At 56.8% G+C, this 25,865-nt stretch overlaps 1 protein-coding gene across 3 annotated transcripts; it reads right to left on the minus strand.

The window, feature by feature from the left end:
• Window positions 1-280: 280 nt before the first annotated feature.
• TCF25 (TCF25 ribosome quality control complex subunit) lies at window positions 281-24,135 on the minus strand. Of its 3 annotated transcripts, none has more exons than XM_082607866.1 (18): window positions 23,831-24,134; window positions 14,021-14,185; window positions 13,056-13,130; window positions 12,501-12,619; window positions 11,973-12,038; window positions 9,288-9,370; window positions 8,149-8,279; window positions 7,940-8,039; window positions 7,182-7,275; window positions 5,903-5,995; window positions 5,689-5,794; window positions 4,511-4,670; window positions 3,359-3,446; window positions 2,673-2,831; window positions 2,472-2,562; window positions 1,866-1,984; window positions 709-781; window positions 281-579 (listed from the first exon to the last, which is right to left on the minus strand). In XM_082607866.1, the coding sequence occupies exons 1-18, from the start codon at window positions 24,020-24,022 to the stop codon at window positions 421-423; spliced, it is 2,073 nt and encodes a 690-aa protein (XP_082463992.1). In that variant the 5' UTR covers window positions 24,023-24,134; the 3' UTR covers window positions 281-420. The 3 variants fall into 3 exon arrangements, with proteins under 3 accessions (XP_082463992.1, XP_082463993.1, XP_082463991.1); XM_082607867.1 differs by having other exon boundaries at window positions 1,905-1,984; window positions 23,831-24,133; XM_082607865.1 differs by having other exon boundaries at window positions 281-781; window positions 1,905-1,984; window positions 23,831-24,135.
• Window positions 24,136-25,865: the final 1,730 nt, after the last annotated feature.

Below are 25,865 nucleotides of genomic sequence, written 5' to 3' on the forward strand. Positions count from 1 at the left end.
AGTGCCCCCCAGTCTCTGCCACGTACACCCCCCAGAGCTGCCAAGACGAGCGTCCTTTCCAAAACACACCTCTCAGCCTCCCCACCGACGGCGCTCCCTGAAGCGAGCGTGGATTCTGGCTCTGCGATGCCCCAGGCCGGCAGGGCAGCAGCGAGGAGGTCCTGCCCAGGGTTGGGGCTCTGCCGTGTGTGGCCGCGGGGCATGCTCTCGGGGAGCCTTGGGGGGTGTGCGGATCTGGGGGCGCCGACCGCAGCGCCGGGAAGGAAGAGCTCACGCCGGGCAGAGCGCAACCCGTTCACGTTTATAGAACAGCAGAGGCAGACGGACAACACGGCAGCACCTCTAGGTCGGGGACCTGGCCGCTCCGACCAGCACAGAATCAGGAACGTAACTGCACAGCGCTGGGGCCCCGCCCGTGCCTCAGTCCCACTCCCCGTCGCCCTCGGGGTGGTCCTCACGCGGCACCTCCAGGTCGTGGAACTGGAAGTTGGCCATCATGTCCCGCAGGGCCAGCATCAGCCTGTTCAAGCCCTGGTCAAGGTGTGGACCCCCGGCCCCTCCGTCCTCCGGCCGCTCCCCCTGCGGCAATGAGACTCGTCTGAGCTGTGCCTTCCGGGACGTGCCCCCGCCCAGCCCACCGCCCCCCGCCCCGGGACCCGACACCCGGTCTCTGAGGCTGGCGGCCCCCACGTGCTGGGCTCCACGTACCTCCACGGTGTAGTTTGGCAACAAGGAGCGGAAGAAGAGGGCGATGGTGTTTCCGTGACTGACGGGGCTGAGCCTGGAAGGGGAGTCAGGATGGTCAGAAAGGCCCTGGCGGGGCCAGGAGGGCAGCCCCCGCGGCGGCTGGGGAGAGAGGGGGCGGGAGCGGCAGGGGGATGGCTCAGGCCCGAGGTGCACGGGGTCCAGCGTGGGGCTGGCCTTCGGAACGTGGCCAGTTGAGTGGAGTGGAGAGTGGGGCCGCTGCAGCCAAGCCCCACTCGCTCCTGAGAAAAGCTGTGTTTCAAAGTGTCCTTCGCTCAGAGTTGAGGAGTGAAGATTCTGGGGCATGCGTCATGGGGGGTGGGGGGGCCCTCCTGGACTTTCCAGGCGCCTGGAGCCAGCACAGCACCCAGCCATCCTCAGTGTGACCACGCCCAGCACGTCAGCTTGGTGTTGAAGCCACAAACACCGATCATGAATAATTTTCATCTTAACCTGTTGAGAATTTAACTGGGGACGATATTTCCCTGTGAATGCACACTCTTAACTTTTATAATTCAGCAGAGAACAAAAAGGACTTCTTTCTACAAAGTATGTCTGCCTGAAGCCTGGAAACGAGACAGTCTGTGACTCTCCCAGGTCGGTGACTCTGTGACTACGGGCTCTACGTGAAGTAAAGCAATTACTTGAAGTAAAGCTTTAAAGACCGAAAGGAAAGGGGGAAAAAAGCCTTTGTATGAGCCAACTCTGAAGGCAGCCTGCAGACTCGGGCACCGCGGTGCCCGCCCTGCTCTCCTGGCTGGGCCTCGGGGCCTTCTGCGTCCCGGCCTGGCTCTGCCAGACACTCGTCCCTGGCGGGGCCTCCGCACAGGCTGAGGCTCCTGCTGGAAACCAGCAGCCTTTCACGTGTCAGGCTCACCCGCTGTCTCCTCACAGGTTCTTACTGCAGTTCTGATTTTACATTTATTCCCGGATTCTACAACTGCTTCCTACCCCATCTCCACCACTTGCTCCAGAACCTGACAGAGAAACGACCTTAGATGGACAAATAAGTGAAAACACACGGCCTGCAACAGCTGATCCGTGACCCCAGATCACCATGTTCTCTGAGGGCTTGAGTGTGAGGCAGCCAGACCCCCCCCCCCCCGAGCCCCAGCACTGACCTCGGAGCCGTGTGGGCAAAGGAGCAGGGCAGGAAGTACCTCTCGGGTCTGACATAAGAGTAGACGGTGTCCAAGGGTGGCAGAGGGTCATAGCCCAGCACAGACTGCGCGCTCACGTCCTTCAGAAAGGCACAGAGCAGACGGGCGACTTTCAGCCGGTTGCACTCTGCACCAGGCCCTTCCGCTGGGAGTGGGAACAGCGTGACGGAGTGGCCCTCGTTTGCGAGCCTGTGCTCCCCGTACTGAAACCCTGGGCGAGGGGGCAGAAGGGCCCTTCCTCCCGCAGGACGCTCATCGGGCCCGCGCAGAGGACGGGGATGAGCCCAGGGACCGGCGCGGGCGTGGGAACCACAGGACCTCCGCTCACACATGCTGTGACTGCCCTGCGAAATGTCAGGGCCTCCCTCCCAGGCTGCCAGCTACTGGCCTCGGGGCTTCGAGCCACCAGGTCACGGCTCTGAGCCCCACAAGGTCACGGAAAGCTGCAGGCTCGGCTGTGCCTCTCAGGACGCGAGCGTCTTTGAGGGGAGGGGCCTCCGTCCGTGAGCCCGACCCGGGGGCAGAGCTGCTGGCAGGAAGAAGCCCGAGCCCAGCCCGCTCCCTTACCGGAGGTAGGGCAGCAACGGCTTCCTTGATCTCCGACAGGACCACGTGGCGGTGGATGTTTCTGGGTGCGCGCTGGTACAGCACCTTGCGCCTAGGGCCCGGGGAGACGAAGGGCAGTGGTGGAGGCGGCCGCGGCCCTGCGCCGCCCGCGAGCCGGGCCTGGCCCCGAGAGCACCGCCCACAGCCCGGCCCCGGGCTCACCTGCTCTCACACGCCTCCACAGCGGGGTCCCCGGCGTCCACCGCCTGCAGAACCTTGCGCGCGCTCTCCTCCAGCCAGCTCATGGTGGCCGGCTCCTTCCAGAGGAAGTGGGACCTCCCGAGGTACAGGCTTACCAGCTGGCTCAGGGCGGGGGGCTGGCTGTGGGCAGTGGGGCCTGTGAGACCCCCACAGGCCCCGGCTCCACGCGCCCGCCGGTGCCTGTGGGCATCCAGGGCGTGCTGGCGACCTGGATGGGAAAGCGGCTGCCCAGAGGGGGCTGCTGACGAGGGAAAGGGACCCCGGGGCAGGGCACACAGGCATTTGCTTCTGTGCAGCGTCCTCACTAAGAACAAGTTCCTCGATCAGAATCTAAATACAAGGAGAACGCAAACCCCTGTGCGCACAGACACCGGAGAGCCCGCCCCGGTTTCCTGACCGGGCTTGAGGTGGCTGGCTCCCAAGTCCCACATTTTTCTTCACGTTTCATAAGAAATTTTAAAAGGCAGCGGGTGCCAATATAGGCGTCTGAACCACACTCACGGCTGCAAGGACGTTACCGCCCCAGGGCCCCCGTTGTGTCCAACAGGCCAGGCTGATGCCCACGTGGCCAGGGCCCCAGAGCCCTGCAGGGAGGGCAGTCCCGCCACCAGGCCCGCCCCCTGCCCAGGGCGCCCACCAGTCTGTACCTTATCTCGGCGTTGGGTCCGAAGAAGCTGTGCGCGGCCATGGCGGCGTCGGGGCGCACGCTGCAGTACTCGAGCAGCGGCATGAGCACTGCGGGGGGGAGCAGGGCCGTCACGCCCGCAAGGCCAGGGCTGAGGGGCAGGGGAAGCCGCTCTGCCACACCAGCCCAGGAGCCCCTGCCGCCACGGAGGGCTGTCCGTCCCGTTGCCCCGCAGCCCCATCTGCACCCGAGGGGACTCACGCAGGAGCCCTGAGCGCGTGCACTGGACGCCCTCATCACAGGGAACCCCTGCCCCAGCGCCCTCCCAGGGACGGGCTCCACTACAGCCACGCGCCTGACAGGGAGCTTCCTGGATGAAGGAGGGAGACTCTGGGTTGGCAAGCAGGCCCTGCAGGCGGCCACAGCCCCCCATGCAGGGCCTTAACACCCCGTCAGGGGCCTCATCGGGAAGGGCCAGCGTGGCTCAGAGCCAGCCAGGCAGCCCGTGTGGATGGAGCCCAGCTGAGAGGAGCGGGAGTGGCTGGCTGAGGATGCTGTCTGCCGGGAGCCCCGAGCAACCAGGCGTCACCCCAGCCACCCACAGGGAGGCTCACCGCCAGGGAGGGAGCGCGAGGGCCAGAGCTGCACAGCCCAGCCCCTGCGGAGCTGCACGCGGTGCTGGACCCCAGCCCCACCAGGGCCTGAGAGGGCAGTAGGCTCCTCTCTCAGGTCACAGACCCTTTGAGAATGTCGCCCAGGAGAGGGGCCGGGGGCCCTCTTCCCGTCCACACACCCACAACTTTAGGGGCCCACGGAAACCAGCAGGTCATCCAAGAGGACCCAGGACGAAGCTAACTCTGAGCCCCTCACCCCAGTGAGGACCGGGGCTTGAGGACAAGGACACCCAGCTTGCTGACTTGGCCCCTCCTGCCCCGTTTTCTCTCACACCCAGCCCAGCGCCAGAGAAAATGCGTCTACTACAGGTGGTAAATTTTGCTTGAAGTGTTAATGTCTAAGGACACCCTAAAACCTCCAGGTGCTCTGACAGCAAAGTTAGCTTTCAAACTACAGCCCCGGCGCCTGAAGGCCCCGCTGGAAAATGCATCTTCCCGAGAGATTGGGGCAAGTGCTGGGACCCCTCCGAGCCCGCGGGGGGCTGCGGGGACACACCCACCTCCAGGGAACATGATAAGCGCCTGCTGGATCAAGAGAGAGGCCTTCTCCCTCGCAGAGCTCAGCTCCTGGTCGGGGAGGTCTGCCTGCTGACTCAGCAGGAAATACGCCAGCGGCACAGAGAAGGCAAAATTCGGGAGCTGGGACAGGTTCCGATGAGCCTACGAGGGGTTTGGGCGTTTCACGGTGGTGCAGACAAAAAAGGCAGAGCTCACGGGCGCCTGGATGTCCCTGGGCGAGCTGTCCCCCTTCTCCGTGCAGAAAAGGCAAATAAAAGGACCCGGGGGTGTGCGGTCAGACCCAGGCCAGGTGGGCAGGAAGAGTGGACGCCCACCTCCCACGGCTCAGCGTCAGGCAGGGGCCGGGGTCCTCTGGGGGGTGGGGCCGCCCCACCTCCACGTCTGCTGACCCGGCCGGCTCTCGCCTCCCCCCACCACGCCTACGTCGCAGATGCACACGACGCCTTCTGTCACGTGACCGCTCGGTCTCTGGAGACTTCTGTAACCTCCCCCCACTCCGCCCCCCAGATGTCCTGGTGCAGCCCCACCATGGGCGGTGCCCAGCAGCTTCATTTCCGTGAACTCCAGGAACCTGTGTGAACTAGACCGCGCACTGGGGAATCCTCGCCCAACCAGGCCACATGATCCAGAGTTCAAAACAATTTACATAGCTGTCTTTCAACTATACACCAAACCGTGCTGTGAAGAAATTCAAGCACAGGATAAATAAAAGGCTGTCACCTCCTTGCCCCCCCCCCCGCTCCCGGCTAGAGGTGTCCCCGAGACGGCGCCGCCCAACAGGAGCACAGCGCCAGCCTACACCTTACAGCAGCCAGATCAAAAGGAAAACAGGTGAAATTTACGTTACTACGTTATCTGTAACCCAGTGTACCTAAAACAGCACCACCAGGGTACGAAATGCAGGTTATGAATGAGACAGTTGATGGCCTGCCTCCTGCCCGTCTCAGACCCCATGTGCACCAATGCGTCCAGGGGTCGAGCCACGGTGGCCTCCCCCACCTCACGGCTCCCTCGGCACGCTTGCGCTCGTGTGTAAGCAGGCGGCAAGGCAGGCCCCCTGGGGCCTGCCCAGGACCCTCCCCGGCGTCCCTGCCCCGCCTGGAGCCCCGGACTCTAACCCCTGGCGTCCCTGCCCGGCCTGGTGTGTGCTCACACCCACCTCCCACTCCTGGAAGAGGCGGATCAAGTACTCATAGCTCCGTGCCCTTAAGGCCAGGTGGTCGAGCAGCAGCAGCATGCACAGGGGGTCCTCGTCCGGCTCAAGGCTTCCGGAGGCAGCATGGCGAGCAGAGGGAGACAAAACCCACAGTGGGCCGGCGCGGACGTCCACGGGCCGTGGCCCGGTCGGGGGGGGGAGCGGGCAGCAGCCCTACCTGAGGATGAGTTTGCAGTACTCCAGCGCCGTGCGTGGGCAGCCCCGCTTCTCCAGGAAGCTCATCTGCTTGTAGAGGGCCAGGTAGAAGCTCCTAGACCCAAGACAGTTCCTCGTGAGTGAGCGCACGGCAGGCAGCAGAGCACGTCGCCTGGCGCCTCGTCCGGCACTGCGTCCACCCTCTGCCCGCGGGCTTCGCTGGCATTTCCCGTGTGGCCTAATCAGCGCGAACGTTCGCCAGGGTCCTGTCTGCAGAGAAGGTGACTCTGCTTGTTGTTTGCAGTCACGTGTGTGTGCACGGACAGAAAACCAAGCCGATTTGTTAGTGGACATCTGCATCTTCTTGGGCATTTTTTTAAAAAACTATCATTTAAGGGAAGAGAGTTAACATCTGCTACTGCAATTACCATCTAGATTTATCCTGGTGGACTGTTGTTTTGATCAACAGCTCCCTGCCCTGTTAATGCCTGGGAACGTTAGTATTCTATAGCATCGTAAAGAACTAAGAATTTCATTGGAGAAACAAAGCTCACACAACTAGAAACAAGAGAGAAAACTCAGACCCCACACACCCTGCAGACAATCTGTGCAGTGGGGGTCACTGTGCCCTGGGGCCCACGACAACCCCCAGGCCGGAGAACACATCCTACAAGGGACACGACCCAGGACGGCCGGAGACAACAGGGGGTGGGTGGGGAGGGTTGGGGGGGGCGCCCGGAGCGGAGAGCGTGCCCACGCCTGCAGGGCCCTGAAGAGCAGGCGGAGCGTGAGAGGCTAGAGGCTGAGGTCAGCAGGGAGGCCGCGGTGTCCGCTCAGGCCTGCGCTGCTGAGAGCGGGGGCTTCGGGGGAGGAGCGTCTGCAGGAAGAGGGTCCCACGGGCATGCGTGACAGGAACACGATGGGGCTGCGTTCGAGCTGCTGCCCGCAAGGTGTTCCCGAGGATCCCAAACACATGGGCTGCGGACTGAGTCCAAGCACACAAGGAAACACGACTACAGGTCCCATCGCGGTGAGGTGGCCGGCAAGGCTCCCTCCTAACGCGGACAAGTTTAAACCCCAGGCCAGCCTGATCCGTCCACCCTCAGGTCCAGCCCTCCTGCATTCAAGCTTTAAACACAGCGCGAAGCCCCGGGACCCCAGAGGGACCCCTCGTGGGCAGTCCCGTGGCACCTGTTCCCCCTGCGCCCACCCTAGCACCCACATCACCTGTGACGCCTACAACACACTCGCGAGAGAAGATGGTATGCACCTATGAACGCCTGGTTGGCCGGCTCACCCACCTGTTCTCGGGCCTGCGGTAGTCCAGCCGGCAGGTCCCACTGGTGAGGCTGAACAGGGGGTGGAAGGCACACTCCATGCTGTACAGCGCGCGCTCTGCAGGCAACAGACACGGGGCGGCTGTCAGCCTCGGCGCGGCGGCTGCAAACCCGTCCTCTGTGGCTCCTGAGGAAAGCTCCAGAAGGGAGGTGGCCACGAGACCAGGAGTTGTAAAGTGATGAGCGAGGACGTGCCCACGGGGATCATGTCAACCACAGAGGTGCGACCTGGCCACGCCCACTCCGGCCGGAGGAACCGCACGCCTCTCACGAAGCCCACGCACCCCCAGGGGCTGATTCTCAGGAGCCGAGGGTGGAAACAGGCCACGAAACGTGGACCATCCATCATCACGAAAGGAATGACGTCCTGACACACGGCTCACACAGGTGAACACTGAGGACGTCACGGTAAATGACAGGAGCCAGATGGAGACGTGTGTCGTGATTCCATTTACAGGAAAGTCCGGAGACAGAGGGTGGACCGGCGGTTGCCAGGGGCTAGGGGAGGCGGGTTTCTTTCACACATGGTGGAAGTGACCCAGAATCAACAGGGATGAGGCTGTACAAGTCTGCATATACTAAAAACCAAGGAACTGTATGCTTTACAGGGGTGAATTTCATGGTAGATGAATTTTATCTCAATAAAGCTGTTACTTAAAGAACGTCCTGGCAAACCCACCATGTCCCCAACAACTGAGGTGGGGCTGCCTGCTAGGCCTTACCCACAAGGTCCCGCGCCATCTCCTGGTCCTCCTGGAAGCGGCAGGCGTCGCTGAGCTGCAGGAGCGAGTCCACGTGATAGGGGCTGGTCTGCAGCAGGACCTACGAGGCAGGAGGAAGCTGATGGGACGAGGCCCAGGAAGGCCCCGGGCCCACCTCCGGCACCTGGCTCGCCTCGCGCCTCCACGACCCCGCCAGGGTGCCCGCGCACCACGATGTTGTTGGGCTCCATGGACTCCACGGCGGCCAGGAACTTGTGCTGCGTCTGCTGGTACTCCTCACTGTGCTCAAAGGCGAAGGCTGAGCGGCCTTTCCTGGACTCTAGCAGCCGCATCGACAGACCTGGGGTGGTAGGGGGTGCCCGCATCAGGATGTCCAGGGCAGACTGCCCACAGCTCGGGCCACACCAGTGACACGCGCCTCTACACCTTTCCTGTGAAGACGTTCCTCCCCCCAGGAGCGTGGACGGAGCAGCGACATCCCAGGACAACAGGGAGGGGACACGCACAGCCCGCCTCCCCCACCCCATCTGGTCAGCCCCAGACACTGTCTGCTTAGAGCCATGATCCAGGCAGGCGTGGGACAGGGCACAGGGGCCACTGCCAGGCCTCCAAGGCGACAGGGACTGCTAAGCCACGACGTCCTCTCTCTGCTCCTTGCACTGACTCTGGGTGGACGGGATCCAGGGACTTCTCACGAGCCTGACAACTTCATCTCCCTTCGTCACCTTCAGGAGACCGGTCAGGGTCCCGCGACGCCCCTGGTGACACCCTCCTGACGGCCCCATCGAGGGCAGCCCTACAGGACCCCGTGGCAACGAGCCCCTCTCTCTGGCTGTGCTCAGGGGCCACTGCTGGGAATATGGGAGTGAAGGAGAAGGGGGGCGAGACGCCCACTAGGGCCGTGGCTTCCCGTGTCCTCGCTGAGCACAGGGGCTCTCGCAGGGCATCCCAGGCCCCAGGGCCCCATGATCCTGATGCCACACAGCCAAGCCCCCCCGGAAGGGCACGACCCTGCGCCCAGACCTTTCTGCACTGCTGCTGTGTTTCTTTAAATTACTAACTTAAATTATTAAATCAATGTTAATTTTCTTTAAATTATTAATTATTAAAGTACTCTCGTTTGCAACAAAATATAAAATACCACCGTTTAAAAATGAACTTGACGCCTTCCTATGGCGTAGGATCCACAGCACAAGGGAAGAAGGTGGAGAAACGCTGTAGCACGTGGTCGAGAAAACACACGGCGGGTGGGGGTCTGTGGCCAGACGGGGGGCTCCCCCCCCCGCCCCACACACGCACGCTGGCTCTGCACACGCAGAGGCGTGGCCCTGCAGCCCCGTGCCCTCACCTGGTTTGGTGTACCGGGGCCAGGCGCTCTTAGGGGTGGTCAGCCACGTACACTTGGGGTACACGCGCTGTCTCTGCCGCGGCCTGCGGAGAAACACACAGGGTACGGCTTTACCTCCGCTGCCGGACCTTTGCAGGCAAGGGCAGGCCAAGGACAGAGCGCAAACGGCCTTGACAATGGCTGTCGCCCTGCCGGACGAGACGGCAGCCCGCGACCCGAGCCACCAAACCACCACGGGAGAGGGAAGAAAAATAGGAAACCCGCAGTCCAGCAAAACGTTGGGAAAGGGAGGAAAGAAACAGAAGGTGAGAACCTAACGTGAAGACGACAGGCGAGAGCGAGCCGGCAGTGACCCACGGACACAAATGAGCTGCCTTCCCATGGACGACGCGGCTGCACAGGGCAGAGGGCCCTTCTCACCTGCCCTCTCGGGAGACCCCACCCCGACAAGCAACGGAGATGGGGCGTCAGCAGCAAACACCCACACACTTCTGGAAGAAAGCCAGCCAGACACAGGAGAACGAGAGGGCAGCGGGGCGACCCAGCTCCTTCCCCCAGGCCCAGCGCTGCGGCTCTCTCATCCGGGGGTCTCTGCTGCAGGTGCCAGCCCCTCCTCACAGCCGTGGTCACACCAAGGGCTTTCTGCTCTATCACTGATGCTTAATTTCTTGAGCTGAGTAGTGGCCAAGTGGACCCGTGTATATTACTCTGTATACTTTTTTGATAATATGAACTATTTCATTAAGAAAAAAAATGAGTAAAAATCTGGATTGTGTTAGGAATGGGAGGAAATAAAAGTAAAAAACTGCAGGAGAGAAAACAACTCTTCAAGAAAACCATGGTCAAAATCTGAAGGAAACTAAAATGTGGGATGATTCTGGGTAATCGGTAATTGTGAAAAAAAGGAGAATTAACTGGATGCTCAGAACTGTCCTGTCTATGGAATCCCAGGGATGGTCCAGCCCTGCAGTGAGCTGTCCACGCAGAAGAGGCTGCCACTGGGAGGTGGGGCGCCAACGGGGGGGCAGACACCAGCAGCAGAGGAGGCCCAGATGGGGGGACCCGGGAGAGAGCAGCACACACGGCACCTGGAGATTCCGAGGGGACCGGACACAAGTGGGGCGAGGGGACGAGGAGGGGCCATGGCTTCTCAAGGGAGCCCGTGCACAGGACTTCACCATTTAAAGGAGGAAACGTAATAAATAAGAACTACAGTGACACTGTGAAAAACAATAAGGGCAAATCACTATTAACTAACTAGTAGTAGTAAGTATAACCTGCCCAGAACTAAGACCAGGCGAACATGTACAGACAGACCAGGCAGATGCAAAGGAAGCGCGGGCGGGTTGGGGTGGAAGGTCCAGCCCAGGGCAATCCAGGTAAAAGAGGGGAACATCCTGAGTTTAAATGTTTTTCATTAATATTCTAAAAAAGAAGACAAAGTCAGAGACCCTTATGTCCTGAATAACTTTACACCAAAAATAAAAGCAAATTATAAAGCAAATGCGATGAGAAACACAAGGAAAGCGTGAGCAAATGACATGAAAAAAATCCTCAACCTCAGTCATCATCAAACAAGATAAACGTCAGGGACCTCCCTGGCGGTCCAGTGGTTAAGACACTGCACTTCCACTGCAGGGGGCACGGGTTCAACCCCTGGCTGGGGAACCAAGATCCCTCATGCCACGCAGCACGGCCAAAACAAAACAAAAAGCAGAAGTCAAAAACATAGAGACTATACGACACTGTAAAACAACTATACCCCAATTAAAAAAAGACCAGAAAAACAAACACATGGAGACTATCTTTCGTCTTCACAGTATGACAGACTTTAAAGCCTCCTACACCTGCCATGGATCCGAAGGGAAGCAGCACGCAGACGGGGGGCGTAGGGATTCAACTCTCGGGGGGCAGCAGGTGACACCCCTCCCGGGCACCCTCACGCCAAGTGCCAGCAGGCGCTGCAGCCAAACGCACCCCGACACCTGTGCCCTGGGCGCCTGCTCCCCCCATGCTGCTGGCACAGTAGCGCAGGCTAAGTGGTGCTCAGGACCCAGCCGTGCAAACCAGGCATGTGAGAGATAGAAAAACCCTACGGCCCCAGGAAACAAGACACGTGCACGGGGCCCAGGATGCGCAGCAAACAGCCTCGAAGGGTTATCTGTGGGGGGCAAGGGTGACGGCTCGGAACTGCTTGAATAAGCAGCTCTTTTTTATAAGCAGCATTGATGAGCCTCTGTCGAGGGAAAGCTCCCACAGTCGGGGCTGGACCCTGCGAGGGAGCAGCCCAGACAGAAGAGCCCCTTTCCCACAGGAGGTCCGGGATCCCCACGCTCTGGGCGCTCCCGCGGCGCTGACTGCACAGCACCAGCCACCAGAACTCACGTTCACGAAGGTCCAACTTATCTCAGAACCCAAACCCCACATGGGTATTGCTCTCGACCGAAAAGCAAAAATGAATCTGGCTAAGATTTCAAGGCCAGAAGCTCAAACTTCAGGATCTTTGTAAAACCAGGACCCGCGGGGGAGAGCAGGCGGTGAGTGATGGAGCCCAGTAGCCACAGACAAGGCCACGCGACTTCTCCTCGACTCCCCTTCGGGTCCCATGGGCTTCCTGTTTCACTGTGGCTGTAAACACCCTCCCTTCCCTTCCCTCAGCTGAGAACACAGCAGTGTCGGTCTTACCTCTGCTCCCCCAGGACGGCTCGGGCACCAAAATACCTTTTCAGTTCCGTGTCTGGATTCAAGTGTCTAGAGAATTGAAAATTTTACAGAGAAAAATGAAATTGAGTATGTTAAAAACGATCCTGGGAATGTGAGAAAGTCACATAAGGACCCAGCATAGAGAACGGCTCTCCAGCAGGCCTGATTTCTCTGCAACCACACGGCCCGTGGCCGAGACCGGCCGCCACTCGCCAGGCCAAGTCAGAGCAGCGTGAGCCGGGACACAAGATCGAGGGGTCTTCGCTGCCTTAGGAAGGAAGGTGGCTGATTTTTAATGCTGGCAACAGTCTGCGGTAGGGACAGGGTTTCATTAAGCACCTACAGGAACAGGGGATGGAAAATTCACCCCCGAATGGCAGCTTTAATGCAGCTCAAGAAAGAACGTTCCCAGACACGCAGAGCTAGAGGAAGGTCCTGGAAGGTCAGGGCTGCCCCGTCCCCTCCCCTCTGTCCCCACAGACGAGCTCTCCTCACTCAGCGAGGCCACACCTGTGCTCCACATACAGGACATGCTTCTTGGCACTCAGTGGGGGCGGGCCTGGGCGGCTGGAGCCGCTGGCATCCTCAATCCTCTCCAGGATGCGGTCGATGTCCTCCAGCCCGTTCTCCTGCAAGTCCCCAAATGACATGTTCACTACCACACTGACTTGCTGACTCTATGAGTAACCATCAACAGCAAGATTTACTCTTACAAAGAACAAGTATTATATTGTGTTTCCTTCCCGAAAGGCAGTACGATCTGAACACCCTGTACCGCACGTACATTTAGAAAAAAGGAGAGATGCTTCGTAAGAGGAACAGTCAGAATCACAGACCAGGAAGGAACTCTGCCATCGGAAGAGCACCGTTTCGGATATTTGCTAGAAAATGGAAAGCAGGGAGAGGGGGGCTCTAACCCTCAAGGATCGAAGTGAACAAGTTTGGTAATCTCCCCTGACCTCTGAATCAGTCAAATAAAATAGCAAGAAAAAACAAAATGTTTTCAACACCACCTCGAGAAACATTCAGAAAAGAACAGAGAGCAAATCCACCAGCCACACATACCGAGCTTTCTCCTGCTGCGTTTTTCTTATTTTTCTGTTTCCTTTTCTTCTTGCGGAGTTTGCCACCTGTATTAGACTGACAAAAGCAGCTCATTTCGGTCAATGGAAAGACACGATGACATCTTAGATCCGAGAACCAGAGCCGCCAGCTGAAGGGGGGCGGAGCAGCAGGCCCACCGGCCGGCCGGCCACCTTCTGAACGTCCTACGAACGCACCCACTTCTCTCCAGCAACTGACACCTCCCACTGGTCTCCCTGACTCGGGCTGGCCCCCACCTTTCTGAGGTCTCCCTGACCACTCACGGGGCCTGGACCCTCCGCCCACCTGCCCTCTGCTCTCACCCGTCACCATGTCAACTACTCCCTGCCACACTCAGCCGGCCTGGAGCCCAGGGCTCCGCACCGCAGGCCGCCACACCTGCAGCCCCCCCACCTCAAGACCTCTCGTGCCTTCCCCCGGCCACCACCTACTGTCAGTGTGAAAGTCCTCGAGGAAGCCCCCCGGCACCCCAAGACCAGTCGAGCACCCAGCTGCACCAGAGGTGCCTGGAGGGCACAGACTGGCTTGCAGTGAGCACCTGCTGGGTGAGCGACGAGGAGCCTCCTACAGGGACCCACTTCCTCACCGTGCTGCTCAGCCGCCACTCCCACCCCTAACCTGGCCTACGTGTCTCTTCAAGTGCATCCACCAAGGGCCCTGGTCCACCCGGCCCGAGCTGCAGACACACAGTCGCAAAGAACACACCCCACCTGGGCAGAAGGGCACTCTCCCAAAACAGAGGGGGCAGGCCCCGTGCCGGGGAGACGTGTCTAGGGGACCCAGACTGGGGCCCCTCGCCAGCCGCCACCCGTCTTGAGGACTCCAAGCCCATCTGATAAGGGCTCCCAAGGAAGTCTGGGGGCAGCCGGGCAATTCACAAAATGGCCCTCAGGGAACGCCAGCGGGGTGTGTAGGGGGAGCTGCACCTGCTCTGGGGGAACCGCCGCGCCCGCCACGTCGCCATCCTTCCTGGACTCTGAGTGTCCACTCTGGGCCCTCCTTTTGTTCCCCGATGCTGCGGCGTCGATGAGCAGACAGTCGGTCCTGTCCCCGTTCACCCCGGGCGCCTCCTCAAGGTCCTCGATGTTTATCTGGAAACACAGACGGGGGAGCAAGGGCGTTACGGGTGCATCCTAGTCACAAATTAAAAGGTGACTCTCAGATGCACACGGGTTGCGGGGAGAGGTGGGCGGGCACCTTCCAGGTCGCTGAGGTTGCAGAGGGAGGACCACAGATGTCCGCTAGCGCAGCGGCCACGGCGCTCCCCTCTCAGCAGCGCAGGGCCAGGACCACTTCAGTCACGGTCCCAGAGAACACTGGGGCGCCATGTGGCTACGGGATCTGTCCTCAGGGGTGACATGTTGAGGAATCCCACACGGTGTCGACAACTTCTCCCCCTACCGAGCACCACCCCAGAGTAAACACACACGCCCGGCTAACGCCTCACCCTTCCCTCCTCCCACCTGGGCTCCGGCCAGCTGCTCCACACCAGCAGACAGGACCAGTGCCTGGGGGAAGACAAGGCCCAGGAGATACTCAGTAATAAGAACGGAAACACATCCGTCAGGGGAGCCTGAGACAGCGGTGAACAGGGACGAACCACGCTCGTGTGCACACGCAGACCTCAGGAACACGATGCTGAAAGGAAGGTCCCGGAAGACTCACACCCTCGCTCTGGAGGAGACGGGGCAGCGACAAGTCACGGGACAAGTTCTGGCCCTTCTGCTAGTAAATGAATCAGCAAACAAAAGAGGCGACACACAGCACCAACACCACGCTTCACGAGCCAGATCAGAGGGACACAACCTGGTTCACCGAGGTCCAAAAATAAATTTTAAAAACTACATAAAAGATTCAGAACATCCGAAAAATATAAAGCTAAAAAAATAAAAATAAAATCCACTCTAACCCCCAGAACCCTGAGATGATTTCAAAACAAAACTGGGGGGCTTCCCTGGTGGCGCAGTGATTGGGAGTCCGCCTGCCGATGCAGGGGACACGGGTTCGTGCCCCGGTCCGGGAAGATCCCACATGCCACGGAGCGGCTGGGCCCGTGAACCATGGCCGCTGAGCCTGCGCGTCCGGAGCCTGTGCTCCGCAACGGGAGAGGCCACAATGGTGAGAGGCCCGCATACCACACACACACACACACACACACACAAAAAAAACTGGGGCGGAGTCCTCAGCGACTGGCCACTGCCTGTCCCCACGGGGCCCGGGGCTCTGACTTTAGTCTCAAGGGAAGCGACACATGTGCGTCTGTGCTCCCTGGTTTCGCATCTTCACCAGCGGAGGTTCCCACGCAGCAAGGATGAAGCTCAGGGCTGTGTGCTGCCTGCCTGTCTAGCAAATTCACACACCTTTTTCTGTAACGATAGCACCACGCAGACCGCGGTGGGGACAGCACCGTGAGGCCAGGCCCCGCCGTGGACCTCGGTGCGAAGGGAGCAGCTGCAGTGAGGGCCCCGCGGACGGTTCTTCTCCACAGCAGGGGTCCCGGAGGAACAGCCCCACGCTTTGTCCCGCATTCAGCACTGGTGACGCCTCCCAGGGAAGCCCGGGACTGCTTTACTTTTATTGTCATGCTCACATCCTTAAAAAAAAATTCTCATTTTTGAGCCCCCTGTGGAAGCTTGAGGTGTTTCCAGAAATTCCAGTTTATAAGAAGCTCCATGCCAAGGTCAACTTCAACGGAAAGCAAAGCTCTGACTCTTGCACGCAGCACCCTGCGGAGCTTTGGGAAGAGCTCTGGGAAGGAGCACGATTCGCTGCCACCCACGCTGCTACCCACGCTGTCCAGCGTCCTGACGTCGATCTGACTTGCAATCCAGGAGCTGCCATGGTCATCAGTTTCAAGGTCCCAAACGGGTCCCTATTTCCAGAGGGTCTTGTCTGCTGCCTGTGTGCTCTCTGGAATCGCTAGGACAAGGCACCATGAATACTTCAGTGAGGACGGGGGAGGGGCTGGATCTCTGCTGGGGGGTAGGAAGCTTTTTCTTTAAAAAACAAAACAAAACCGGGGTACAATTTACATCTCTTGAAATGAATGTACAGGGCAAGTCCTGGCAGAGCTGTGTAACCTACACTCTTATCAAGAGACAAAACCCTCCTGTGACGCCAGAAATACAGGCCTCATCCCACCCCTAGCTAACCCTCCTGCCAATGCTGGAGAAGCCTAGGGTTTTCACCACTGTGACTTTGCCTGTCCCAGGACGCCATGCCCGCACGGTCACTGTCTTCTGGAGTGTACGGCTTCTGAGGTTTGTCCCGTTCTTGTATTAGTCGTTAGCTTCTGGTTCCTGGCGACTAGTATTTCTTTGCATGGATTATATCACATTAGTTTATCCATTGGGAGTCTTTTGTTGCCGTTTTGGGGTTACTGTGGATTAAGCTGCTATGAAGATTTCTGAGGTCTTCTGGATAAGTGTTCACAAGTGGTTGCTGGGGTGTGAGGCGTCAGGTTTATGCTGAATTGCCAGGCCTGTTTCCAACGGTCGGACAATTTCATCCCCCGCCAAGGCTGCTGGCCCCACATGCTCTCATTTTGGCCATTCTGGTGGGTGCACAGGGGTATTGTATTACAATTTTTTTAAAATAAATTTATTTAATTAATTAATTTATTTTTGGCTGCGTCGGGTCCTCGTTGCTGCACGCGGGCTTTCTCTAGTTGTGGCGAGCAGGGGCTACTCTTCGTTGCAGTGTGAGGGCTTCTCATTGCGGTGGCTTCTCTTGTTGCGGAGCACGGGCTCTAGAAATGCGGGCTTCAGTAGCTGTGTCACGCGGGCTCAGTAGTTGTGGCGCACGGGCTTAGTTACTCCGCAGCATGTGGGATCTTCCCGGACCAGGGCTCAAACCCGTGTCCCCTGCATTGGCAGGCGGATTCTTAACCACTGCGCCACCAGGGAGGCCCTGTATTACAATTTTAATTCACATTTACCTTTAGCCTAATAGTGTTGAGTACTTCCCCACTCCTTTGGGAAGTGTCTGTTCACTAAAATTGGGCTGACTTGTTACTGAGGGGCCACATCCTCTGAGGCGAAGCCTCTGTCATGACTCGTGTGAGCTCCTTCTCAGTCTGTGGCAGGCCTGTTCATTTTCCTAACTACATCTTTTGATGAGCAGAAAAGTTTTAAATTTTGATGAAGTCCATTGTATCAACCTTTTCTTATAATTAGTTAGTGCTTCCTAGACCCAGCCCAGGAACATCAAAGCTATCCTCCTACGACTTCTATTAAAAGTGTGATAGTTTTAGTGTGTGGAGCTGTGACTGTGTGTGTGGAGGAGCGGGTATGGTTGAAGTTCATCTCTCCCCACACCGCCAGCCAGTTGTTCCAACACCATGTCTTACAGGGATGCTACCTTCCCCACTGAATTGCTCTGGAAAAGCCCAGCGGACTATGTGTGAGTTCACTTCTGAAGCTCTGACTCTGCGGTGCTTGCCTGTGTATCTGCATTTATGCCAGCAGCACACTGTGTCTGCCTTATACTTCCAGTGGCTGCTCTGGGGTTTGCCGAGACCATCCTTCGTGAGATATTCTATCATGTCACAGAAAACACGAGACCACCCAACGGCCCAGCCCACTCTGCTCTTCCTCCCAGTACTAGTCTGGCCACGTATTTTACTTTCACATGTTATAAACCCAACAATACACTATTACTTTTGCTTTACACAGCAAACGATGTTTAAAAGAAATTTTAAAACTAGAAAAGATTATGTATTTTACCCCAATATTCACCGTTTCCAGCACTCCTTCACATACATCCACATTCCCATCTGGTATTATTTACCTTCAAGATGAAGTTTCCTTTAACATTTCTTTTAGTGTAGGCCTTTTGACAATGAATTTTCTCAGCTTTTGGGTTTATGAAAACATCTTTATTTCACATTCATTTTTGAGAAGCATTTCACTGGATATACTATGCCAGGTCCACTTCTCTTTCGGCACTTTAGAGATGGTGACCCACTGTCTGCAGGCCTGCTCTGATCTAACAATAGATAAGTCAGTGATTGCTTCCCTGTAGGTAATGTATCTCTAACCTCCAGCTTCATTTACGACTTTTCGTCACCATGGGTTTACAGCAGTTATGATTCAAACTGCTGCTAAATCATATCCTGCTTAGGGTTTGTTGAACTTCTTGGATCTATGGGGTTTTCTTTTGTGTCAAATTTGGGACTTTTTCTGCCACTATATCATCAAGTATTTTTTCTGCCCAACTTCCTGCCTCTGCTCCGCTCCCACAATTACAGACATTAGACTCCTCGATATTGTCCTACAAAGGACTGAGGCTACTTTTCTCCTTTCTGGACAGTCTGGATAGTGTCTTTGCCATAACTTCAAGATCACCTCATCTTTTCTTCTCAAGTATCTAATCTGCAATTCAGACCATCAAGTTAGTTATGCATTTCAGATAATATATATTTTTCACATCTGGAATTTTCTCTTTTATAGTTTATACTTCTCTACTGAGATTCCCTATATTTTCCCTCATTACATTCATGCTTTCCTTTAAATCCTTGAATATATTTATATCTTGTCTTAGGTCTGTGTATGATTTTACCGGGTTTGTTTCTACTGAATGCTTTGTCTCCTGGTTATGAATCACATTTTCCTGCTTCTTCATGTGTCTGGTAATTTTTTAGTGTGTGCTAGCTATCATGATGCTACACTACTGAGTGACAAGATTTTGTCCTTTTACTTAATAAAGTGTTGACATTTGTTCAGGCAGGCAGTTAATTTACTTGCAGATTAGCACAATACCTCCAAACTTTATTTTTAGCTATCTTAAGACGGGCATAGAATACTCTTCACTGGAGGGTGATGTTAGCCCTACTGCTATGGAAGGGCCTTTCTGAAGCCTCCACTGGTCACCAGGCTTCTCGGTTAAGCCTCTGTGTTCTGGTCGGTCAGAGCTGAATGTTTTCCCAACCCTGGGAGCTTGAGCGGTGGTGAGTGTCTCGTGTTGCCCTTCCCCTATTGGCTATTCTATGCCCAATACAGCTTAGTATTGAGCCCAAGACTCCGAGCAGGTTTCCAGAACTCCTTCTCTCCAGCACCCTCCCCCTTAACTCCAGCCACTTCTACAGACCCCACATCTGATCTGTCCCCTGGCTCAGCATGAGCACCACGATCTGCTGGGACAGCCTCCCTGTGCTCATCTCTGGAGAGTGTCTCCAGTCAGAAAGCCGGCACAGGGGGCTAGGGGACCTCAGACCTGCAATGCTTGCTGTCTAATGTCTGAAAACAGTTCACTCATGCATTTTGCTAGTTTTATAGTTATTCAGGGCAAGAAGGTGGCTCTAGTACCAGTTATTCTGCCATGGCTAGAAGCTGAAATCTTACTTTTGTTTCCATTCATCCACTGCTTGGTTTACTGAGAGATTGTTTTTGGCTCTATAAAAACAAGCCTTTCAGGGACTTCCCTGGCAGTCCAGTGGTTAGGACTCGGCACTTTCACTGCTGGGGCCCAGTTTGATCCCTGGTCGGGGAACTAAGATCCCACAAGTCGCACGGTGAGGCCGAAAAAGACAAAACACAACAAAAAACGCCTTTCGTTTTAGGGCCCCTAAGAGTGCTACTGGAAAAAAAAAAGTTATTTTTCCTATTAAAAGAGGGAAAACATTAAAACTTTACATTACTGAGGAAGTTATTCTCTGGCATGCAGTTGGGGATGACAAAGCCTCATCTTTCTACCATCTTTCAGTAGGTAGAAACCGGCATGGATGAGGCCACCTCTGCTAAAGGTTTTCTCACAGGCTTGAGGACAAAAGAAGTGATGTGACATGAAGCTAACCTGAAGAATCTTAGAAAATTATTGTAATCCACGACCAAATGTGCCCTTGAGCAGTGAAAAAATCTACAGGGGTTCCAATACCACCTGTTACCAAATGCGTTTGTGAATGTGAATCCAGGGTCTGGCTCCTGCTGCCAGCAGAACTGGGCATCAGACATGAAGATGACCCATGTCTGCGAGTTGACGGTCACCGAACAACCTCCAGTTCTTATTCCAGTCAAACAAGAGCAACCTCATCAATGACGCTTACTTTGGAACAAGTTTGCTTTTATTTAATTACACAATTTAGATTTCTTCCGAACTAGATTTATTTCAGAGACTGGCCACTATATTGTACATGAAAACAGAGAGATATAAACATGTAATTCTTCAGAAAAGAATAATCTTCCTCACTAAAACTTTTCAATGATATAGAATAAATCCTGATAGTTTTTAAAAGCTTATGTGGTTTTTTATCAGATTGTCAAAGTGGTCCCTGACCCCAAAACACTAATAAATTCTATTTTACAACACCATTTTTAACAGTTGCACAGTACGTTATGTTGCAAAACTCAAACTATACCCTTAAAACAGGTGCATTTATTACATATAAATTATATTTCAATAAAACCGATTTTCAAAAACCACTCTGAATGAGGTAAGAAAGATGATTTCTAATCTAAGGCCAAGGAAACCCACCCAAGAGCCAGCAAAGAGGACAGTCCCAGCCATTAGGTCACAGAAGGGTGTCTTCCCACTCCCCAGGGGGAGAGGGGGGTACCAGCCCCTAGAAACGTCTCTAAACCACTTAGGGTCACGTTTCTATTGAAGTTCTTGGCTGTCAACATGATTTAATATCAACATATGCTGAGTACTGTGCGCCTGGCATGGGCTAAGGGCTGTACACGTTAGTTCACTGACCCTTTGTGACAACCCCATGAGGTAAGTAACATCAGCCCCAGGAAACAGGGGAGCCGAGGCGTATGTTAGGAACCCTGTCCAAGTTCTCACACGTAAGAAGAGGCGGAGCCGGGATGCAAAGCCCGTGTGCAGACACTCACACTCTGTCCTCAGAGGAAACACTGACTCATGCCGCAACCTCTCCGCACACCTTCGAGAACAGACACTGTTCCGGGGGCGGGGACACGCAAGGGAACAACGAAGTCTCTGTTCTCCAACGGCTGATACTCTCTGGCAGTGGGGGCCAACAGCACGAGATAAAAAGAACACGTGGGTAACTTGTAGCGTTTGTTCTGTGATAACTTCCAGGGAAAAAGGAGAAAGATCAGAAGAACGGGGGGGAGGGGCTGTAACTTTAAATCGGTGGGAAGGGTAAGCAAGACTCAGAAGGTGACATCTGAGCGAAGCCTGAGCGGGGGAAGCGACACAGGAATATGGGGTGTTCCGGGTAGAGGGGACAGCGGGGAGACCTGCGTTCCAGGCCTGTGGCTGGAGCAGAGTGGGCGAGATCAGGGAGAGATGAGGCGGGCGATCCGGGCCCTGGGGGGCTGTGAGAAAGGAGGGCTGAGAGCAGACGTGGGCCTAACAGGATCCTTGTGGCTGCTGCACCCAGACAGGCTGCAGAGGCCAAGAGGACAAGCGGGACCGGGTCAGAAGTATCCAGGCAGAGGCGACGGCCACACCGCGGGTGCTACACCTGCAGCCGCCCGGGACTTCACCAGGGTTTGCATGTGGTGTGTGAGAGGAAAAGGTCAGGGGTGTATTCCAGGCTGCTGGCCTTGGCAACAGGAAGAGTGGCGCTGCCCTCAACAGACAGGGAAGGCTGGGGGAGGCAGAGGGGGCAATTAAAGTCTGGACACACTGAGCCTGAGACGTCCGCGACACATCTAAAGGAGATGATGTAAAGATGGCGTCTGAATCCAGAGACTACGACGGAGGCCTGCGCAACATCAGGGTCCTGCCGGAGAGCAGCAGAGGATACGCACAGCACAGCACTCAGCAGGGGCAGCTGCTGGGTCCCTCTGGCCTGACTGATACACGGGGAGTCCAGAGAAGCACCTCTTCCCTCTCTTCACACACACAAGCACCTGCCTTTTGTTTTTTTCATCTATCCCCACACCCTGGCCCACTGTCCATCTACCCTCCTTTCTTCTTCAGAAGGAACACTAACTTCGCTTCAGAGACAAACACGAGGGCACGGTTAAGAGTACAATTTTAGGGACTTCCTCAGTGGTGCAGTGGTTAGGAACCCGCCTGCCAATGCAGGGGACACAGGTTCGAGCCCTGGTCTGGGAAGATCCCACGTGCCGCAGAGCAACTAAGCCCGTGCACCACAACTACTGAGCCTGCGCTCTAGAGCCCCTGAGCCACAACTACTGAGCCTGTGTGCCACAACTACTGAAGCCCACGTGCCTAGAGCCCAAGCTCCGCAACGAGACAAGCCACCACGATGAGAAGCCCATGCACTGCAATGAAGAGTAGCCCCCGCTCGCTACAACTAGAGAAAGCCCGCGCACAGCTACAAAGACCCAACGCAGTCAAAAATAAATACGTAAATAAATTTATTAAAAAAAAAAAAAGAGTCCAGAGCCTGAATTTCACTGTGGGTGTCACTTACTACCTCATTTGTACAACGGGGACAACATGACCTTCCCAGACCGTAAGACACACCACATCGCAGCAGGGCCTGGAACATGTGAACGTTTTCCAAATGAGTTACTGTTGTTTAAGACTGAAAAAAAAAAAAGAACACTAAACCTGGAGGATGTCACAATAAGGAGAAAGTACACTTGACAGACAGTCAGGGAAAACAGCCGACTTCAGCACAAACCCATTTCAGCCTGTTAACAAGTGGGATAGAAAGAAGCCTTGAGGGTTTTGAGAGAAGTCAAAAACTGACTGGAAAACCTAGGGATAAATGACGTGATGGGAGCACTGGGGAAAAACCGGCCGTGTGTGGAGAACCGTGGAAGCTGGGTGGGGGCCCGTGAAGGTTACTTGTACGGCTCTATTTTTGCATGTGTTTGACATTTTCCATAATAAAAAATTAAAAACAAAGAAATGGCAAGAAACAAGGGAGCAGGGAGGCTCAGAAGAGGTGGCGGGAGAGTCTGCAGAATTTGAAGACGGACTTGGTCCCGCCTCCAGCAGAAACTACAGGGTGAGGCTGCCTCTTACCTTGCAGGAACGTGGACAATCTCTAAACCAAACTCCCAGACTGGAGCCCACACTCCCCAGTCTTAGGATGGGCCCCTAACCTGCCAACTTCCTGTGAAGTTGGGAGCGGTTGCCAGACTAACAGGCCTTACAGACGGCAGCCGGGCAGCTGGTGTCTCCACGATCTTCACACCTACTGGTGCTCCTCCAATCACTCGGCAACCGCGGTCGCGCCCTAGTGTGCGCCGGGCGCACGGTGCTGGGGACACACGGTGAGCAAAGCAGACACGCTACCTGACGCTCGGGGCGGTCAAGGGAGCGAGAACGAGCACGTGCAAAATTACAGACTGAGGCCAGCGCTAGGGAGTCGGGGGAGTGGAGGGGTGGCGTTGATTTCTCTGTGCCAGACACCTGCTATGGGGACGCAGCGATGGGCAAGAGCGACGCACCGAGTCCTGGGTTGTGAGGAGCAACCGAGATCGTTTGCGAAGGCCCTGCCTCGGCACCGCGAGGGAGACACTTAACCCTGAAATCAGGGTTGGCGACCCCAGACCCTAGGAGCTAAGCCTCGCCTACTGCGCTGCGGCCCCGCCCACCGACGGCAGGCCCCGCCCACCCCCGCTGCAGCCAGGACCCCACTTACCCCGCCCCCGGACGTATGGCCCCGCCCCTCACCGTAGCCCAAAGCCAACGTGGCCACGCCCCCGGCCTCAGGCCACCGCCTACTCCTTTCGCCCCGCCCCCCACTGCAGCCCAGACCCCAGTCAACCCGGCCCATGACGTCACGGACCCTCCTCGCATGCCGCCCCCCACCCCGGGCCCCCACCGCAGGCAGCCCCACGCCTCACCAACTCGAACCGGTTGTTGACTCGGACGCCCTCCTTCCCTGCGCCCCGGGGGCGCCGGCCACCTGGCCCCCGCTTTGGGCCTTCTTCTTCCACATCATCGTCATCGTGGAGGACAAACTGCAGGGCGCCGGGCCCGAGGGGCTCCTGGCCGCGCTGTTCCCCCCTCAGCCTCCGGAGGGCCCGGCGCGACATAGGACCCAACAACTGCTGACGTCTAGAAACTGGCAGAAGGAAGAGCGGAAAAGAGAGCGGACGCCGCGCCTGCGCGCTTAAGGCGCGGTGGCGCGAGTCTGGCGTGTCGCGTCTGCGCGCTGCGGCCTTCCGGAACTTCCTCTCTGTCTGCGGTGGCATCAAAGGAGGCGCAGGCACTTCCGGGAGAGTTCTCGCGCGATTTGGGCGCTTCCGCGGGCGGGTGTCTCCGGATTTTCTGGAGGCGCGCCAGCGAGAAACATTTAGACTGTGCGGGGCTCAGAGCCCCCAGTAGCGAGTGCGGGCCGGCGGGGCGGGGCTAGGCGGCAGCTGGGGGCGAGCCGCGGCGGGGGGGGGGGTGCGCCCAGCTGCTGCAGGCCGCCTCCAGTGGCTGCCGGCGAGGCAGTTCTGTCCTCATTAAAACTAGGCGCGTCCAAGCCGAGGAGCTTCCCAAAGCTGCGGATCTCGGCCGCCCTCCCACGGCAGGCGGAAACCGACCCTTAGGGTACGCCCTGGGCGTTTGCTTTTTGTCATTAGTGCGTCCCAGGTGATTTTCCTGTACGTCTAGTGTGGGAATCCGTGTTCTAAAGTGGAGGCTCGCCACCCTTACCGTGTGTCATCATCTCCTGGGGGGAGTTTTACAGTGAAGGTCGAGGACTCATCCCTAGAAATTCCAATGTGGGGTCTGGCATTGACATTTTTAAAAAGGTCTTCAGAGAATTAGAGTGTACAGGCAGACTGAGAACCCCTGCTAGGGCAGGATGGTCTGGTGTGGGGAAGGGGCCCTCCCACCCTGACGGAGGAGGGTCGCGGACGACCCTCACTGTGGCGCCAAGCCCTGTCCTGAGTTCTTACCTGGCCCTGGAAGGTAGATGTCCTCCCCTTTTTTTTTTTTTTTTTTTTGTGGTACGCGGGGCTCTCACTGTCGTGGCCTCTCCCGTTGCGGAGCACAGGCTCCGGACGTGCAGGCCCAGCGGCCATGGCTCACGGGCCGAGCCGCTCTGCGGCATGTGGGATCTTCCCGGACCGGGGCACGAACCCGTGTCCCCTGCATCGGCAGGCGGACTCTCAACCACTGCGCCACCAGGGAAGCCCCTGTCCTCCCCTTTATAGGTAAAGAAACTGGGACTCAGAGAGTAAGGAACTGGCCCAGGTAAAATGTGGCTCTGCCTTCGTGTCTGTGGTTCCAGAGCTGAGAGGAGGAAGGCTGCTGGCACAGCCCCAGAAGGGAAGCAGGTGTGTGTGCCCGTGCTCGTCCCGCTGGCCTGGCAGCCATACTGGTCACTGGGATCCTGACCTGCTTCACGCTAGCTGGCATGTGGCTGCTGCTTCACACACACACACACACAACACACACCCATCCAGCCGGTAAGAGTCACGCTCAGCACATCCAGGACCTCCAGGGCACCAGCCTCCTAAACATTCTGATTGTTCAGGGATCAGGCTAGTTGTTAAACAGATTCTGTGTCACTGCTGTTCCAAGGTGTGACCAGCTTAGGCAGGCTTATCGCCTCACCTGTGGATGGAAACGAGGGGAGTGTCACCAGGAGCTGCTTCCTGCCCTGCCGTCTGTTAAGTTGGCAGCCGGGGGGCTGTGAGGGGTGCCTTCCTTGAACAGGCAGCTCTGAACATGAGCCTCTCCCTGTGCTCCCGAAGGCCTGGTCCTCAGCGAGAAGCTTGGTTGTAAACAGTTCTAGAGTGAGCAACCTCCATCTGTCAGGATCTAAATTAGGTGAGCAGAGGCAGGGCTGGGCTCCCTGGGCCAGCACTACAGCTTTCTGCGCCTGGGGTCGGCGGGAGGTGAGCCCCAGCAGCCAGGACAGCAGGACCCTCCCTCCTGACCTCA

This window comes from Mesoplodon mirus (assembly GCF_964341445.2).
Source record: "Mesoplodon mirus genome assembly, chromosome: 19".
Lineage (NCBI taxonomy): Eukaryota > Metazoa > Chordata > Mammalia > Artiodactyla > Ziphiidae > Mesoplodon > Mesoplodon mirus.

Excerpts from the sequence above, each read along its gene's own strand:
- TCF25 (XM_082607865.1), bottom strand. The coding sequence starts at position 24,022 with ATGTCGCGCCGGGCCCTCCGGAGGCTGAGGGGGGAACAGCGCGGCCAG. Across the intron at positions 7,276-7,939 it reads GATGGCGCGGGACCTTGTGG|AGCGCGCGCTGTACAGCATG; the intron begins GTAAGGCCTAGC and ends TGTTGCCTGCAG. Across the intron at positions 2,563-2,672 it reads GTGGAGGCGTGTGAGAGCAG|GCGCAAGGTGCTGTACCAGC; the intron begins GTGAGCCCGGGG and ends CCCGGGCCCTAG.